A 16,129-nucleotide genomic window follows, 5' to 3' on the forward strand; every position below is an offset into this window, starting at 1 on the left:
AAATGAAGTCTCATGCTGGGTTGCAGGACCACCAGGGTGGGGTTAGCAGTCTCTCTCTTTTTTTTTTTTTGCGGTACGCGGGCCTCTCACTGTTGTGGCCTCTCCCGTTGCGGAGCACAGGCTCCGGACGCGCAGGCTCAGCGACTATGGCTCACGGGCCCAGCCACTCCGCAGCATGTGGGATCTTCCCGGACCGGGGCATGAACCCATGTCCCCTGCATCGGCAGGCGGACTCCCAACCACTGCGCCACCAGGGAAGCCCAGCAGTCTCTTGATGAACGATCTAAATAGATTTGGTAATTCTGGCTTCATGCTTGGGGTAAGACATAAGGATTCAGGGAAGGAGAGTGATCTTGGGCATGAAGTGGGGACCCCCCCACCTAACAGCTGTTTGGAGGTGAACCTGGTCCACATGGGAGCAGAGTAAACGAGGCCATCTCAGAACAGCCCCAAATCCCTGTCTTAGGAGAGCAGTGAAATAAATGATGGTACACAGTAGGTACAATGGGTTAGTACACAGGCGTGAACAACTACAACATTTATTTGATGACATGGGAAAGATGAGAAAGTGGGTTTTACAAAAAGATTATTAGATGTGAATTTTTTATTATATGTGAATGTTTTTTTAATTTGTATTTCCTAATTACTTTTCTTACCAATTACATGTATTTATCGTGTAATGAAGTTGTGAGGCGACTTTTGACCTCTGGAGTGGGCTATAGGAGACCACCCAGCCAGGATGGAGAGAGGACCAGATGGAGGTACAGGGTGGGATGAACATGCCAAGGTCTCGGGAGCTTGGGCTTCTCTTCTGGCTCTGGCCCAGGCCCCTTGCTGTGTCACCTGGGATACATCCTTACACCCTCACACAGTCAGTCTATAAACCTCCCCTACTTAGTAGCTGCTATATTCTCAAAACCCTGTGGGATTCAAAATGAGCCTACTGCCCCTGTCTTGAGGAATTCACAGGACTCCAGGAAGGCTTAGACCTGTGACCACATGACTGAGGCCACCAAGAGGGGACCCAGGGAACTCAGGCAAAGGGCAAAGGGGAGCTGACATTTGAGCCAACTTTGGGGATGGATCAAAAGACCCTCCACTCCTGCATCGGCTTTATGAAGACCAGCTCCTCTGAGGAGGGTGTCGGGTAAACACGGGCCCCTCTAGGGCAGACATCCTGCCCCCGGCTGGAGTGTGCAGCCCTTCGTGTGGCCCACAGGCACTGCCTCACCTCCCCGCCTGCTCTCCCAAACCTGGAGCACTGCCCTGTGCTCCCCCTCTATGAAAGCGTCACCAGGGTCTACTCTTCTCCGCCTAGGAAGACGGCCCTGATGGCCCCCACCCAGAAACCCTGTCTCCCATGCCCCTTGCCCAGCCCTGACCCTCAGATAAGGTCTGGCCTGGATGCTGGGTGGGGCAGTCACAGAGCAGCAAGATGGAGAGGACGCCCAGGGGGCGGGGAGTGTGGGGTTACTCACAGCGATGGAGACGGCACTGATGACAGCTCCCAGGTAGCCCTGGATGAACTTGGATGCAGGTGAAGGCTGGAAGACAGAGACAGAATTTCAGGTCCCCTGGGTGTCCCAAGCTCCCACCCTCCACCCTTGCAAATGGCCCCAACCGGCAAGAGGCAATCCTGCCCCCGAGCCTGGAGGGGCAGGCAAGGAGGAAGGCCTCTGGAAGCCAAAGGGATCCAGGCCTCCCTCAGCGCAGCTCCGCACATGGAAACACAGGGCAGCTATGTCTGGGGAGACGCCAAAGGGCCTTCTGCCCTGCTCTAGGAAGGCCCTTGGCAGACACTGCTGGCTGCGGGTAAAATATAGCAAGGGCCAAAGTGGGCCGTTTACGGCTGGGGCAAGCGGACCCAGTTTAGGAAGGCTAAATGTTGCAAGCGGGCTGTTGGGCACCCAGAGCATTTTCTCGGGGGACATGGCAGTGTCAAGGTGGCCACAGCCTGGCTGGCTCTCACGGTCCTGGTCAGCCATGCAGGGCTTCCAGGCCAGTAGAAGACAGTTGCTAAATATTTCTACGGGAAAATGGATCCCAAGTTGCAACACAAAACATTAAGGAAAAGCTGAGGAACTACGACAGCAATTCTGGAGATATTTGGTTTAAGGTGAATGGGAGCCATCTAATCAGAGATGTCTGTGTGCGAAGCATATGAGCAAGGCGTGGGTCGAAGGTTTAGATGGGAGGAGGGGGAAGGTCCTCAGAGTATCAGGCCCTGAAGTTCCTACCATCCAGGACAGCTCATAACTCCCCTATCACTCCCCACCAAAGTTATAAATGTCCAGACCCTCTCCTCCCCAAACTGACAGCCCCCCAAGGGGAACTAGATTCCTCTCCTCTGCTGCCTTTGGACGGAAATGTGGGAGAATGGACCAAGGGGAAAGGCAGCCTTGCCAGCGAGGCAGGCGCCCAGCCCCTTCCTAGACAAGAGAAGGGTGGCTGGACCTCCACTGTGAGCTCATCCCAGGAGTGCAGGGGACTTTGGGGAGGACGTGCCAGTCCTCTCAGACCCCTCACCCTCAAGAGCAGCCCTTTAGCTTTGCAGCTGACAATCCTAGGGCACTGAGGCAGCTTCCAGGCAAGCTTGGAGGAAGTTTAGAGGAAGTCAGTCCCCACATGGCTGATGCTGTCCTGATCCAAGATCTGGGTATAAGCGCTGCCCAAGGGGAATTCTGAAGCCAGCGGAGCTCATCCCTTTGGCCGCGCGCGCCACACTCCCACGTTCCGGGCCTTCGTCACTTCACGTGAGCAGCCCCTCCCCAGCAGGGCCCCTCCTGAAGGCCTGGTAGTAAAACCGAGAGGAGAAGCCCTGATGGTGGCACGCCACACTGTAGGGAGGGAGAGGGTCACCCCAGCCTGAAGCCTGACACCGGGTGGTGGTCTGCGATGCTCACCTTTGTAGCGTTCCGGTTTGCATAGTTGACACAAGCATTGTGGCTCTGGTTCAGCCACTGAAAGGCAATGCGGGGAGAGGAGAAGTCAGGAAAGGTGTGGTCACCTCCCTGGAAGCAGGCCTGGACCTGGGAGGCCACACCCCTCCAGAAAGACACGGGTGTCTAGTTCACGGTAGTTCCATCCATCCCCTGAGTAAGCATGAGCAACCATCCTGGTTCGCCAGGACGGCGCAGTTTTAGCACTGAAAGGCCCCAGTCCTGGGAAACCCCTCAGTTCCTGGCAAACCAAGACACTGGTCCCACCCAGGCCAGCTATCCATCTCAGTCCAGAGATGGCCACCTCTCCCAAAATTCTGGTGTTCACTGCCCCAAATGGGCCCCACTGCCTTTGCCACATCACCCTTTTTATACTAACGACTGGACAGAAGGTGGACACTTAAGCCCCTGGAATGCCCGACAGGTCTGAGCCTCAGTGCCCTACACCACCCACAGAGCTCAGTGCCCTACACCACCTGCAGAGCCCAGACACAGACATTATTAGGAGCTTTTCTTTTTTCAGGAAGACTCTGACATTTTCTCCTGAAGACAGACAGGTTTTTCTTCCTGCCCCTCTCTCTCTACACAGATACATACCGAGCTTCTACTGTTTTCAGAGAGCCACGCCCCAGACTGTCTCCAAGGGCAGAGACCAGGGTCCGTGGTGCTTTCTCACCCACCTTACTACCTTGGAGTTGGGGGTGGATTACCTTCCCCACAGATTGGGTAAGGCTGATGTCAAAATGAGGCTGTAGGGCTCAAGGTCACTGGCCATGGGACAAGCAACCAGGTGAGGGCACCCGCCAGCCCTCATCACCTCTGTGCAAAAGTCAGAGCACCTATAATGGCCCAAGACTTGGGCTGCGGGCCCGAAGTCCTGGGGTTTCTCCCAGTGGCTTCTGGGTTAGGGAGGAGTAGGAAGTGGGGTGACTTTCCCCGAGGGGTCTGGATGGAGAGGAGACACTGGGACAGGGTGTTCCAACCAGCACTTGTTGGGTGCCCCCTTCAGGAGCCCTCTGCTTGCAGGGAAACTCTTACCTGCCAGAAGACAGTGGACGCCAATGTCTGATTGGGCAAGAGAAGACCAACCACCTATGAGAGAGAGAGAAAAGGCTGAAGAAGGCAAAAGAAACGCCCTATGCTTTTGCAAAGAAAAATGACACAGCCACGAACAAAAGTGAGCTAGATCTGTACAAACTGATGTGTATGATAGGTATATTCAAACTACTGCCCACAGTGAGATGATGTACGATGAAAAAACTTGGTTGCAGAATTATATGACAACATAATCCCAGTTTTATAAAGAAAAAAAAAATCTCACGAGATATACCCACATACACAAATACACATACATATACATATCTCCAGGCATGAAAAAATCTGTAGCACGGCAGGTAGACGTCCCTGGAGGTCAGGTTACGTGGTACTTTCTCAGATTCTTCTTGAATATTTCTGTGTTCTTTTTAACAGTGGACATGCATATTTTTGTAATTGGTGGGCAGGGGAACAATAAAAACAAACCAGCAAACAAAAGGAACGCCTTTACTTCCACCCAGCTAACCTGGCTCCTTCACACCCTAGCCATGCAATAGGATTTTTTTTTTGGTGGGGGGCGGTTCGTGGGCCTCTCACTGTTGTGGCCTCTTCCGTTGCGGAGCACAGGCTCCGGATGCGCAGGCTCAGCGGCCATGGCTCACAGGCCCAGCCGCTCCGCGGCACATGGGATCTTCCCGGACCAGGGCACGAACCTGTGTCCCCTGCATTGGCAGGCGGACTCTCAACCACTGCGCCACCAGGGAAGCCCTCCAATAGGATTTTTGTGAGGATTCAATAAGAATCATTTCAAAGGCCTTAAGTGCTTTACAAAGACAAGTAGGGAAATTTATATATTATCTCTGGGCCCCCATGAAGCAACACCTACACTATGTTTAAGCTATTGAATGAAACATAGATATCTAATAAGTATTTGTTGAATGTGCGAATGAATGAACAAATACACACATACGACCAAGTCTGGTTACATAAGTGTGGATCCATTAGTCCCAAAGCCCAAATATCACCTAAGACCTAGACTCAGTGACTTTGTTTTTTTTGGTTTAAGTCAAGATTAATTGCCTGATCTTGACACTGACCAAATCTTAGACTTCGGGGATCCATGTGTGTCTCTCAAATTTACCTTTTGAGTGCTTGTGTGCAAAATAACATCTACCAAGTGCTGCTGTATATGGAAAAAATGTGCACAGCCATCCACATATTGACTTATTTATTATTCTTGTAGATAAAATGGCTCTTTGGCAAGAATTTCTGTAAGGAATGTGTAAACATTCAATTCTATGCAGTAAATCAAATTCTAGACATCCTTAGCAGCATTAGTAAATCATGTTTTAAACATTAAAATGTTTTAAAACAGCAAACACGCACACACAGTTATATTTATTGGCCCGTATCAGTTTGAATAAAATTACATAATGTAAATTAATTCCATAGTCCAATGAAGAATTACCTTATGATATTTTTCTCCCCAAAATAAGATCCCAACTTGATTTTTCTTTGCAATGACAGCTTAGAGTGCTGGAGTGAGAGTCAGGAGAGCTTGGGTCTTAGCCTAGGCTCCATCCCTGTGTGATCTCCAGCAGAAGACATGCCCCTTTGGGGTTCTAGCTTTCTCCCCTATAAAGCGAACAGGTTGACCTTGGAGGTCCTGTCTTAGTTTAAATTCTATTCTCAGGTTCCAGGTAGTAGGTGTGAAGTCAATACAGATGGTCCCATTGTCTTTAAAGGGAATTTTCCCACCAGTCCTGCCAAGAAGTAATCCCAGGGGACCCAGGGCCTCATCCTAGCGCCCCAGTCAGGAGCCAGACCATAGAGAGGAAGCTGAGCCTAGAGAGGCCTAAAGCTGGGAACAGACAGCATGAGCCCGCGAGTGTGTGTGTGTGTGTGTGTGAATTTGTGTTTGTGCATTCGTATGCATGTGGATGTATGTATAAACATGTGCATGTCTGACTGCCTCACAAAGCCTGAGGATATAAAAGCTGTTTTCCACTGTTGGGAACTCAGCACATCATTCCCCCTAATCCGTTGGTTTATATAAAACTGGTGTGTTATGAACTACATTGTATTCTCCCCCTCAATCCCCTTTGCACCCCCTGAACTGTGCTTGGCTCACCAGGACTGTCATAAGATGTGGCCCATGGGATTCGTATTTACCCTTCAGCTGTTGTCCAGGACACTCACTGCTCATTACATTGGACCCCATTATGAATCCACGCGGAGGAAATTTTTCTAATCTCAGGATCAGAAATTTATACTTCTGAACATCTGGTTTGCATCTGTCTTGCAAACACTGGGCATTCAACTGTGTCCCTCTTTGCACTGACTGTCAAGATGCCCAGGCCAGGTCACCTTACTTGTTTTTTCTTGTGGCATGCATTTTTTTATGTGATATCAAGTTTTTTTCAGAACAAACCGTAGCCCTAAACTAAACCAAACTAATACCCAGGCTATGCAATACACACACACACAAAGTGTAACCAGTGAGTTTTTCACCATGCTGGCCAACCTGACCAGCCTTCTGTCCCTAACTTCTGCCCAAACACGGGCCTGATGTCCATGCTGGGCACCTCTGACTCTGCATGCTTTCTTAAAGAGATGAATTGATTGACTGATTTTGCTAAGCACTTCTCCTTATGTCATTTGCCATGATCCTTATTATAACTCCAGGGCTGATTCACTTTGTTATAAAGCAGAAACTAACACACCATTGTAAAGCAATTATACTCCAATAAAGATGTTAAAAAAAAAAAAAAAGAAATGATAATGCCCTAAAAAAAATAAAAAATAACTCTGGAGCTCAGACAAAATAGATTACTTTCTATATTTTGCAAATGGGGCAACAGAGACTTAGAGAAATTCAGTGATCTGCCCAAGGCTTTAAAGCAAGCTAGAGAAAGAGTCAGGTCTCCTGATTCCTGGCTTGGGGGCCCCAACTCTCTGATTTTAGGGGCTCCTTCTCCAGATCAGATCACCCGCCTGAATACAAAAGAAGAGTCACATTCTCTGCCCCTTTTCGAGCATCTTCTATGCACTGAGTCCCATACCGCTCCCAGTGGAGATTACCAGAAGAGAGGAATATATAGCATCTAACCACAATAAACACAAGGACCAAACAGGAAAATATATGAGAATGTCCTTTATAACTCCTGGGCATGAAAATAACAAGATGGTTTAAACAGGTATCTGGATGTGTGTCAAACTGATAAATTCTAACATCCAAGCAGGAGTTCAGGAAGGGAGAGGTCTGGCTATCTGCCAAAGGGGGTGACAGGATGGAGCTGAGGTGTGCGTGTGTGTGTTCATGCGAGTAGGAACAGCTGAGAGGCTGGCTTCATTGAAGGAGGATGTTCAGGAAATCAGCAGACGGGAGTCCGGGGAGGGTGAGGTGAGAAGGCAGCGGACCACCATGCCACATTGGCCAAACGGGGTCCCAGGGAGCCATCTGAGGCTGAGGCAAGAGGAACAGGGATCCTGCCTTCCAGGTCCTACAGTCAGGCTGGTGGGGCCACGAGCGCACAGGTGCCAGCCCCATTCCCTATTAGGCAACACGCAGCACCATCTGCACAATCCCAGGAGCAAGAGCAGATATTTTATAATTTCCTTTTTTCTTTTTAAGTCTAAATTAAAAATAAATGTTCCTTCAGTTCTCAGATGTATATCTCTGGTGCAACCTGCCCACATTCCCTCATGCTGCCCTTTCCAGAACATGGCAGGGGAAAGGAGGAAAGAGATGAATAGAGAGAGGGAGCCAGTCCGCCGGCTTCAATGCCAGTGGATTGCACCTCTTCCAAGGAGACACTTCAGGCGTGGCCGCGTGGCGGGTGGAGAGAGCCCAGAAAGCGGCTGGGACCAGGGAACGTAGAAGGAGAGCCAACAGCCAGAATTCCCAGCCCAGCCTGCACCCTATCTTGCTGCAGGACCTCGGCCAAATCGCACATCCTATCTTTGCTCCCATTTATAGTTCATAACACGACTGGGGTCCCCTCCACAGCTCCCACCCCGGGCAGCTGTCCTCTCCGCACATCTGTCTGCCTTTGATTCCCCTTCCCCTTGGGTGGCCGGCCATGGGCCCTGATGATCAACGCTCAGGCTCTGGTGGTGGGAGGAGCTGGACTCAAATCCTGGTTCTAGTATTTACCGGCTATGTGACCACACACAAGTTACTTGAGTTCTTTGTGCCTCTGTTTCTTCATCTGTTAAATGGGGACAATCCTGGTACCTCTCTGGATGATCAAGAGAGGAAGTAAGGCGTGGAAAGAATTCGGCACAGTGTCTGGCACGCAGCACGTGCTCACTAGGTGTTAAATGTTAGTATCATCCCTTTCCTTCTACCTCATTCTTTTCTAGCCTTTGCTGGTCTCTCATTTCTCTGAACTCCACAGTCTACATTCACAATTGAGCATCATTTAGCCCCAATCTTGTCTTTGAACACAAGGCTTATCCCATAAAGGATAGTAAGTTCCTGATGGTAGAATTAGGGCTTTTCTCTCTGATGTCCCCCAAAGCACTCAGCACAAAGCTGGGCCCACACCACACGCTGGAAGAACATTGCTAATTCATCATTAAGAACATTAATTCATTCTCGGCTAGGGAAAAGATCCATGATGGATTGTGACAATGACCACCATCACCCATCTCTTCCTTAGTCCTTTTGTTAAAGTCTGATTGCATGAGGCTATTGGCCTTTGGAGAGGGGGGCAGATTGAGTTTTGGTCCCAATTCTTCACTCCTCCCTGCATCCATATCTATGCCAGGGGAGGAATTTGTTTCCATGCTCTTGGTGTTGCTTGGCCATATAACTTGCTTTGGCCAATGGCATGTGGGAGGAAGTGGCAGTGTGCCAGTTCTAAGACCAGGCGTCAGAGGCCTCATATGTTTCTGCTGGCCCTCTGTGCTCCTAACATTGCCAAGAGGAGACATGCCCTGACTAGTGCCCTAATCTGAGGATAAGATGTGAGGAGCAGAGTCCAGCCTGGGTGAGCTGACTCCCAGTTGACCCCAGACCTGCAGTGAGAAGCAAAACTGCCTCGGTCAAGCCCAGTCTAGATCAGCCAAACCCTGGGTAATTGCAGATCCCCAAGAATGAACGCTTATGGCTGCCACTGAAATTTTGTGGATGTTTGTTACACAGCACTATAGTAGCAAGAGGTGATTGATACAGGGATTACTACATATGAAGAGTGAATATGCTATCCTCCCTGAGAAACATTCTTTACCATTACTAATGCACCTTGAATTATATCTTCCCTAGTGATACTGGTTCCTGAGCAGCCTAGCTTATCTACCCACTCCACCTGGTGACCATTGGCCCACCTCTGCGGCCTCCCCGGCTAGTCCAGGAAGAAGGGAAGTTTGTGTTTGAGCCTCGTCTCAGGACAGAATCAAGAATGGGGCCAATTGCACCCATATGGCAACTGGCTCACGAGAAAAATCACATCTTCACTTCAGGCCTCCGCAGTCAGAGTGTTCTAACCTCTGCAGAGAGATGAGGTCTCAGCGTGAGAGAGAGGCACCACCAAATATCTCAATCTGCTTGGCCAGAAGTGGGACACGAACAGTTGAAGACAAGGACAAGGAAGCAAGGCCGCTGGTCACAATTCTGTGCACTGTGATATTGGGACTCAGAACTGAGCAACCCCCTACCCCATAAGAAAGTGACTTAAGCAATAAGGAAAAGAAAATTTTTTTTTTTTTTTTTTTTTTTTTGCGGTACGTGGGCCTCTCACTGCCGCGGCCTCTCCCGTTGCGGAGCACAGGCTCCGGACGTGCAGGCTCAGCGGCCATGGCTCACGGGCCCAGCCGCTCCGCGGCATGTGGGATCCTCCCGGACCGGGGCACGAACCCGTGTCCCCTGCATCGGCAGGCGGACTCGCAACCACCGCGCCACCAGGGAAGCCCAAGAAAACTTTTTAAAAGTATTTAAAAAAATCCAGAGGGGAAACAGGGTGTGTGCCAAAACAACTGGGTGGTGAAACTTAAGTCAGGGGAAGACCACAGGGCACAGAATCGCCTTGCTTGGCAAGATAACGGCAGAAATAACTGGTCCTCCCATCCTCCACCCCATCTCCATTTGGCTAATCCCTCCTCATCCTCCAGGTTTCAGCTTAGTTGTCACTTCCTCCAGGAAGCCTTCCCTGGCCCTCAACATGATGTTAGATTATATGCTCTCTCAGCACCCTGCCTGCCTTCTTTGCAGTATTCATCTCAGTAGTAAATATCTGTTTAAATTCTATCTTCCTTGAGAGCTTCCAGAAGCTTCAGAGGGGTGAGACCATATGACATTCACTTCTCAAATACCTGGGAGTCCTCGCTGGCAAAGCAACAGTCCTTTGGCATCATACCCTTTTCCTCCACACTGACTCACTCAATTCTAAACGTTCCTCTTACTTTTCAAAAGACCTTCCGTGGGCCCCAGTACTCAACAATTTGCCTGTTTTTTCCTTCTACTTTGTCTCCACCTTCTGATTTATACAGCTAATGATCTGAAAAGTAACACTTCGGTGCGTTAGGGGTGCTGCTATTTAAAGGATCCTAACCAGTTAAAGAAAATATCTTTTGTCAAATGAATGTTTGTCCCTGACTGGTCAATTCCAGCTTAATGAGCAACAACTCTTGGATGGTATAAACTAAGCCAAAATGACTGGTATCCAAGTCTGGGACGAGGAGGGTTGGAAGGTGTCAGAAAGGCTGGGACTCAGCCAAACCCTCACATAAGCGAACCCTCCATGGTCCACCCTTCCTCCCCACAGAGATGACTTGCTTACACCAGCACTTTTGGAGAAATGGGGTTTCTAAGTCCACACAGTCATCTGCAGTGTTAAAATGAGAGGGTTCTGAGTAGAGTCCAAGCTCCAAACGTCCCAAGACAGAAATCTGGTTTGGACATAACCCAAGGCCTCTGGACTCACTGACAGGATGCTCCTGGTCTGCCCTCCTCAGTCTCCCAGCTGGATAGCAGGGTTCTGGCCTTAAGTTCTGAGACTTCCAGAATGACAGGGGGAGGGGAGAGGAGGACAGCAGCGTCAGGGAGCTCAGGGCTGAGAGGGGAGGCACGACGTCACCTGGGAGAACCTCAGGCCCACAAGAGAAACCCAGCTCCCTGCCCTGAGACATTATGGGAGCCAAGGGTAAAGGCTGGCAGCTGGGGAAATGCAGAGAGGACGGGATGGGGGCCGGGACCCTGGCCCTGCTTCTCCCCAGCCACACATGCCCGGAAAGGACAGGGCTGCACACCTCTCAGTGGAAACATGGGAATTGAGATGCCAATTATAAGAAGTGACCACGGTTGGTGGGGTTCTTCTGGGAAGGTACCTGAAAAGGGGGAGCCATGAACTGCACCAGCCTTGGGAACAGCCTTGGTGGTGCACTGGCTTAGCCGCCATGCTTATGTATAAATTGGGATCTCTTTGCCACACATCAAAGGGGGAAAAGTTTCCATCTTCAAATGTTAAGCTTAAAATAAGACACTACATGGGTGCCAGTAGATCTGTGAAATCTGCTGACTAAACTGGCACCAGCTTCTGGGAAAAAACCAGCTCGCTTCTCCTGAGCTCTGGGAGTGAGCAGGGTAGGGGCGGGGTTACTCTCAGGCAAGGTGACAACAGCGTGGGGGTTCAAGTCAGGGATGCTCACCTGGGCAGGAGGCAGTTTAGATGTTGCTTCCAGAAGCATCTTAGTCGAGGCACCTGCCAGCCTTGCTCACTCCTTCCCTTTATCACTCAGGGACCCAGTTCTAGCACATTCGCTGGCACCCCATTTCTATTTTGGTAAGCATTTTAGTGGTTTCTGCATGTGTATATTTCTTACCCATTCTATCACGGCAGGGGCTTCCCTAAGGCATGGACTGGAACCTTCGCTCGCCTTCAGACCAGGCGTTTGCTGAGATGTTCAGTGCTACCAGGTGACAGCAGGGTCCTAGGGGAGCTGATGTGGCTGGTGGGAGCCAGGCCTCGGGTGGAAGTGCCGGGACAGCCACAGTGCTCCCTCCTTACTGGGCGAGGCAGTAGCCCCGGGAGGGAGTGGAACCAACGAGTCCTCACATTGCTTATCCACGTCAAAGTGCCTGGATGGAAGGCTACAGGTTGTCCACGACCAGTGGCCCCTCTTGGGACCTGGCCTCTGGCCCAGCTGTTCCGAATCCCGGAAAACAACTAATCGGGGCTAGGCAGTGAGGCCAGGTAAGCCTGTCATTTTGGCTCCGGCTGCCACTGAGGCCATCCCAGGTGATGCTGCCCCTTTGCCTCAGTCAAGTGTTCATACAGGATCTCAGATTCCAGGGATTCCTATTCTCACAACCTACACATTTATCCACAGAGGGATGTTTGCTCCAGGCTGGAAGAGGACTGGTCTTGATAGGACATTCACAGCGTCTACTTCAGCAGTAAAGCCCTGAACGACATGGGAGTGGATCAGCACCCAAGTTCCCATGGTGCCTAGAAGGCCATAGTGACCCTGAAGTGATTGATTGGTCTTACAAAGAGGAGAGAGTGGAAAAATATGGGGTGTCCTCAATAACACCTGTGAACTAGACACAGTGCTGGCATCCCTTGGGTTAGCTAGTTTATCACAGTTGATGGCAGCCATTAATCTTGAAAGGGTCCAGTTGGCCTCTTATGAGGAATAAGCCCCAAACTCAACTTCTCTGCCTTGGGAGAGATGATACTGCCGAAAGATATATCTTTTTATTTTTAAGCATTGATGGAATATTTATTAAAATTACTATGGCAGATTCTTGTTTGCCTACCTATAGCTATTCTTCACTTCTTTCTCACTAACAGAATCCCTATAATTAGGGATTGACTATATATCCAGCTAAGTTCTACATGGAATATAAACAGAACTGTTCTGTGACACTTTGAAGAAGACTACTTGAAGGGAAATGACTCAGCTAGGAGGTACATCTTTTTACTTCTCCCTTCTTTCTCCTCCCTGGGATGTGGCTGTGATGACTGGAACTTCAGCAGTCATTCTGGGCTATGAGGTGACTGACACTAGAAGGCAGCACTGAGAATGGTGTAGAAAAATGGAAGCCTGGATTCCTGATGACTGTGGGGATCTGCCTACCTCCAAAATTCTTTGGTATGAGAGAGAAATAAATTATTTTCTTTAAGTTACTGTTATTTCGAACTTTTTGTTATATACAAGTGGTCCTACTCCTAACTGATATAATCATATACTATGCTACAAAGAAAACCATAATAAATCTCAAATGGCAAAATTGTAGTGGTCACTCTCTCTGAAAATGAGATAAACTAGAAAATAATAACAAAAGAATATATCCTTTTAAAACCCAGTCACTTGGAATTTAAAATGCATTCTTCTGACTATCTAACAGACTAAAGAGGATTCAAAGCTATAATTTCAAACTTATTTAGAAAATAAAAACATAGATCACTATATATGAAAACCAAGTATTCGATATACTCAGAAGCAAATTCAGAGCCCTAAACAGCTTCATTAGAAGGAAAGAATGAGAATAGATAAGAATAAATTCAAGGCAAAAGATTAAGAAACCAGTCACAAACAAATCAAAGAGGAAAAGTGGATATTATAAAACAAGAGCAAAAATGAATAAATTAGAAAATGAAAACAGAAGAATTGATAGATACATCTAAGAGCTGATTCCCAGACACAACTCTCACAAATCTCGTTATTTTAATAAAGGAGATGGAGGTGAGAAGTGGGGACAAGACTCAAAACTCAGTCCAAGGAAAGATCATTATATTTTAAAAATCAGTATTTAAAACTTTTCTACAACAAAGACACCAGAGAGTAAAGGAAGAACAGCTGGGAGAGAGATTTGTAATATATATAATTCAAAGGATTAATATCCAAAATATATAAGGAATGCTTACAAATCAATTAGGAAAATACAGCAAATGGAAGAATGGACAAAGGATGTTAACAGCTAATTCACGGAAGAGGAAATGTAAATAGCCAATAAATATATGAAAAGAAGTGAGATCTTTTTGGTGTTCAGGGAAATGTGCATTGCCTTTTACACAGCAAACTCAGTTTCTGGAATGGGCCCTCAAGAAATCATCATACTTGTGCAAAAAGAACTTTATAAGGATTTTTCACAGCACTGTTATTTCTAATAGCAAATAATCAGAAACAATCTAAATCCATCACTATGGGAAAGAATGCTACTCAGCAGGAAAAACGAAGAAAGGAGGGGAGGAAGGAAGGAAGGGAGGGAGGGGAGGAGGGAGGAAGGGAGGGAGGGAGGGAGGGAGGAAGGAAGGAAGGAAGGAAGGAAGAAAGGGAGGGAGGGAGGGAGGGAGGGAGGGAGGGGATCCTTATGTAGGCAAACTGCTAAGTGTAATTAAGCTATTTGTAGATAAATAAGTGTATTTTTACTTATAAAACATATCTATCTAAAAACAAAATTTTAGTGATGATTCATATCTTTGCAAATGCCTAGAAAAAAGCCTGAAAGTTCACACCAGACTTCTCACAGAGGTTACTTCTGGGAATAGATTTGGAGTTGAGGGTCGTCAGAGGAACTTTACTTTTTTTTTTTTGCATTGTTTGAATTCTGAGCTCAGAGAACATATTCATGTATTACTTGTATAACTTTAAAAATATTCTTGGTGATATTTTTGAATTCCAAAGAACATATTCATGTATTACTTGTATAATTTTATAAAATACATGGAGAAGGTTTTTTTTAATCCTAAGGATATTTCTGCACTCCAAAGATAAAGAGAAAAAATACCAAAAGCTCCCGAAGGGAGTGGGGGAGGTTTACCAATAAAGAAAATGAGAATCAGGCCAAGTATTGTTCATGTATAAGAGGGAAAAAACGTCATTTCAGATATGGAAGGACTCAGAAAGTATTGCCCACACACTCAACATTACTCAAAGAAGTACTCTAGCAAAACATAGAGAACACACACACACACACACACACACACACACACACGAAAAGCCTAAAAAATTGTGAAGTTTAATAGAGGTGGTAAGCAAGGATTCAAAAAACTGGTGAGATTCCAGATTATTTCCAAAATCTTGACAGGTGTGTACGGGTGAAATGGTAGAGTAGAGAGTAGGGTAAAACGGTATGCTAAAAGTCTCTTCCTTTATGGGTAGGGTTGGGGAGGTCCTATTTACTATTCAATTATTGATATTAATAAGGTAGATACAGCTAAATCTCTCCATAAAATACTATAGGAGGGGCTTCCCTGGTGGCGCAGTGGTTGAGAGTCCGCCTGCCGATGCAGGGGACACGGGGTTCGTGCCCCGGTCCAGGAAGCTCCCACATGCCGCGGAGCGGCTAGGCCCGTGAGCCATGGCCGCTGAGCCTGCGCGTCCGGAGCCTGTGCTCCACAACGGGAGAGGCCACAACAGTGAGAGGCCCGCGTACCGCAAAAACAAACAAAAAAAATAATAGGAGAATGGTAATTAGAGAGGATTAGGATGCTCCCCTTCCAAACCACTTAAGAAATCAAAAGGACCGATGAAAATTACCACTCTAGTACAAATCAGGAAAATAAATGAAAACAATAACAAACTTGATAAGCAAACCAACAAACAAGCTACTTGATGGCTGGGATAAGTGCTCACAATAACCAGTGGCAGAATAAATATGAATGGGTTCCATTAATTATTAAAGACAGAGTTTCTCAAACTGGGTAAAAAAAAGTAGAATGAAGCTCAATTTTGTCTATGAGTGACATATACACAGAAATTAAATATCACTCTGATATAAATGTGTAGGCAATAATTTACAAGGCAAATAAAATGGGAATAGAAATATTAATATGAGGTGAAGTAGAGTTCAAGACAACAATATTCAATGAAACAGGGATATTTCGTGTGTGTGTGTGTGTGTGTGTGTGTAAGAAAGTGAGAGAGGTGGGAAGGTGGAGATTATAACATCAAGAAGATAAAAATGTCATGAACACACCAAACCCCACTGCACTGAAATATATACAGCCAAAACTATAAGAAATGCAAGGAAATTAAATGCACACAATTACAGTGGGGAAAACATAATACTTTCTCAGAATATGTCAGAACAATGTAGAAGTTTCAGGGAAACTACAAAAGGATAGTGATGAGAATGATATTCCCTATACATGTTGATATATATTTAAAATATATGTATAAAATGAAATATTGCAAGCATACAGAGA

General features: G+C 47.3%; 1 protein-coding gene across 5 annotated transcripts in view; it reads right to left on the minus strand.

The window, feature by feature from the left end:
- SFXN5 (sideroflexin 5) overlaps window positions 1–16,129 on the minus strand; it is a 116,318-nt gene that overhangs the window by 52,221 nt on the left and 47,968 nt on the right. For all 5 annotated transcript variants that reach the window (XM_082672041.1, XM_082672044.1, XM_082672040.1 and 2 more), the window contains exons 7-9: window positions 3,978–4,031; window positions 2,904–2,960; window positions 1,479–1,544 (exon numbers count right to left, since the gene is read on the minus strand). In XM_082672041.1, coding sequence (XP_082528167.1) covers window positions 1,479–1,544; window positions 2,904–2,960; window positions 3,978–4,031 — 177 coding nt within the window. The remainder of the gene's footprint in view (window positions 1–1,478; window positions 1,545–2,903; window positions 2,961–3,977; window positions 4,032–16,129) is intronic.

The sequence above is a fragment of the Grampus griseus genome (genome assembly GCF_964374135.1).
Source record: "Grampus griseus genome assembly, chromosome: 15".
Lineage (NCBI taxonomy): Eukaryota > Metazoa > Chordata > Mammalia > Artiodactyla > Delphinidae > Grampus > Grampus griseus.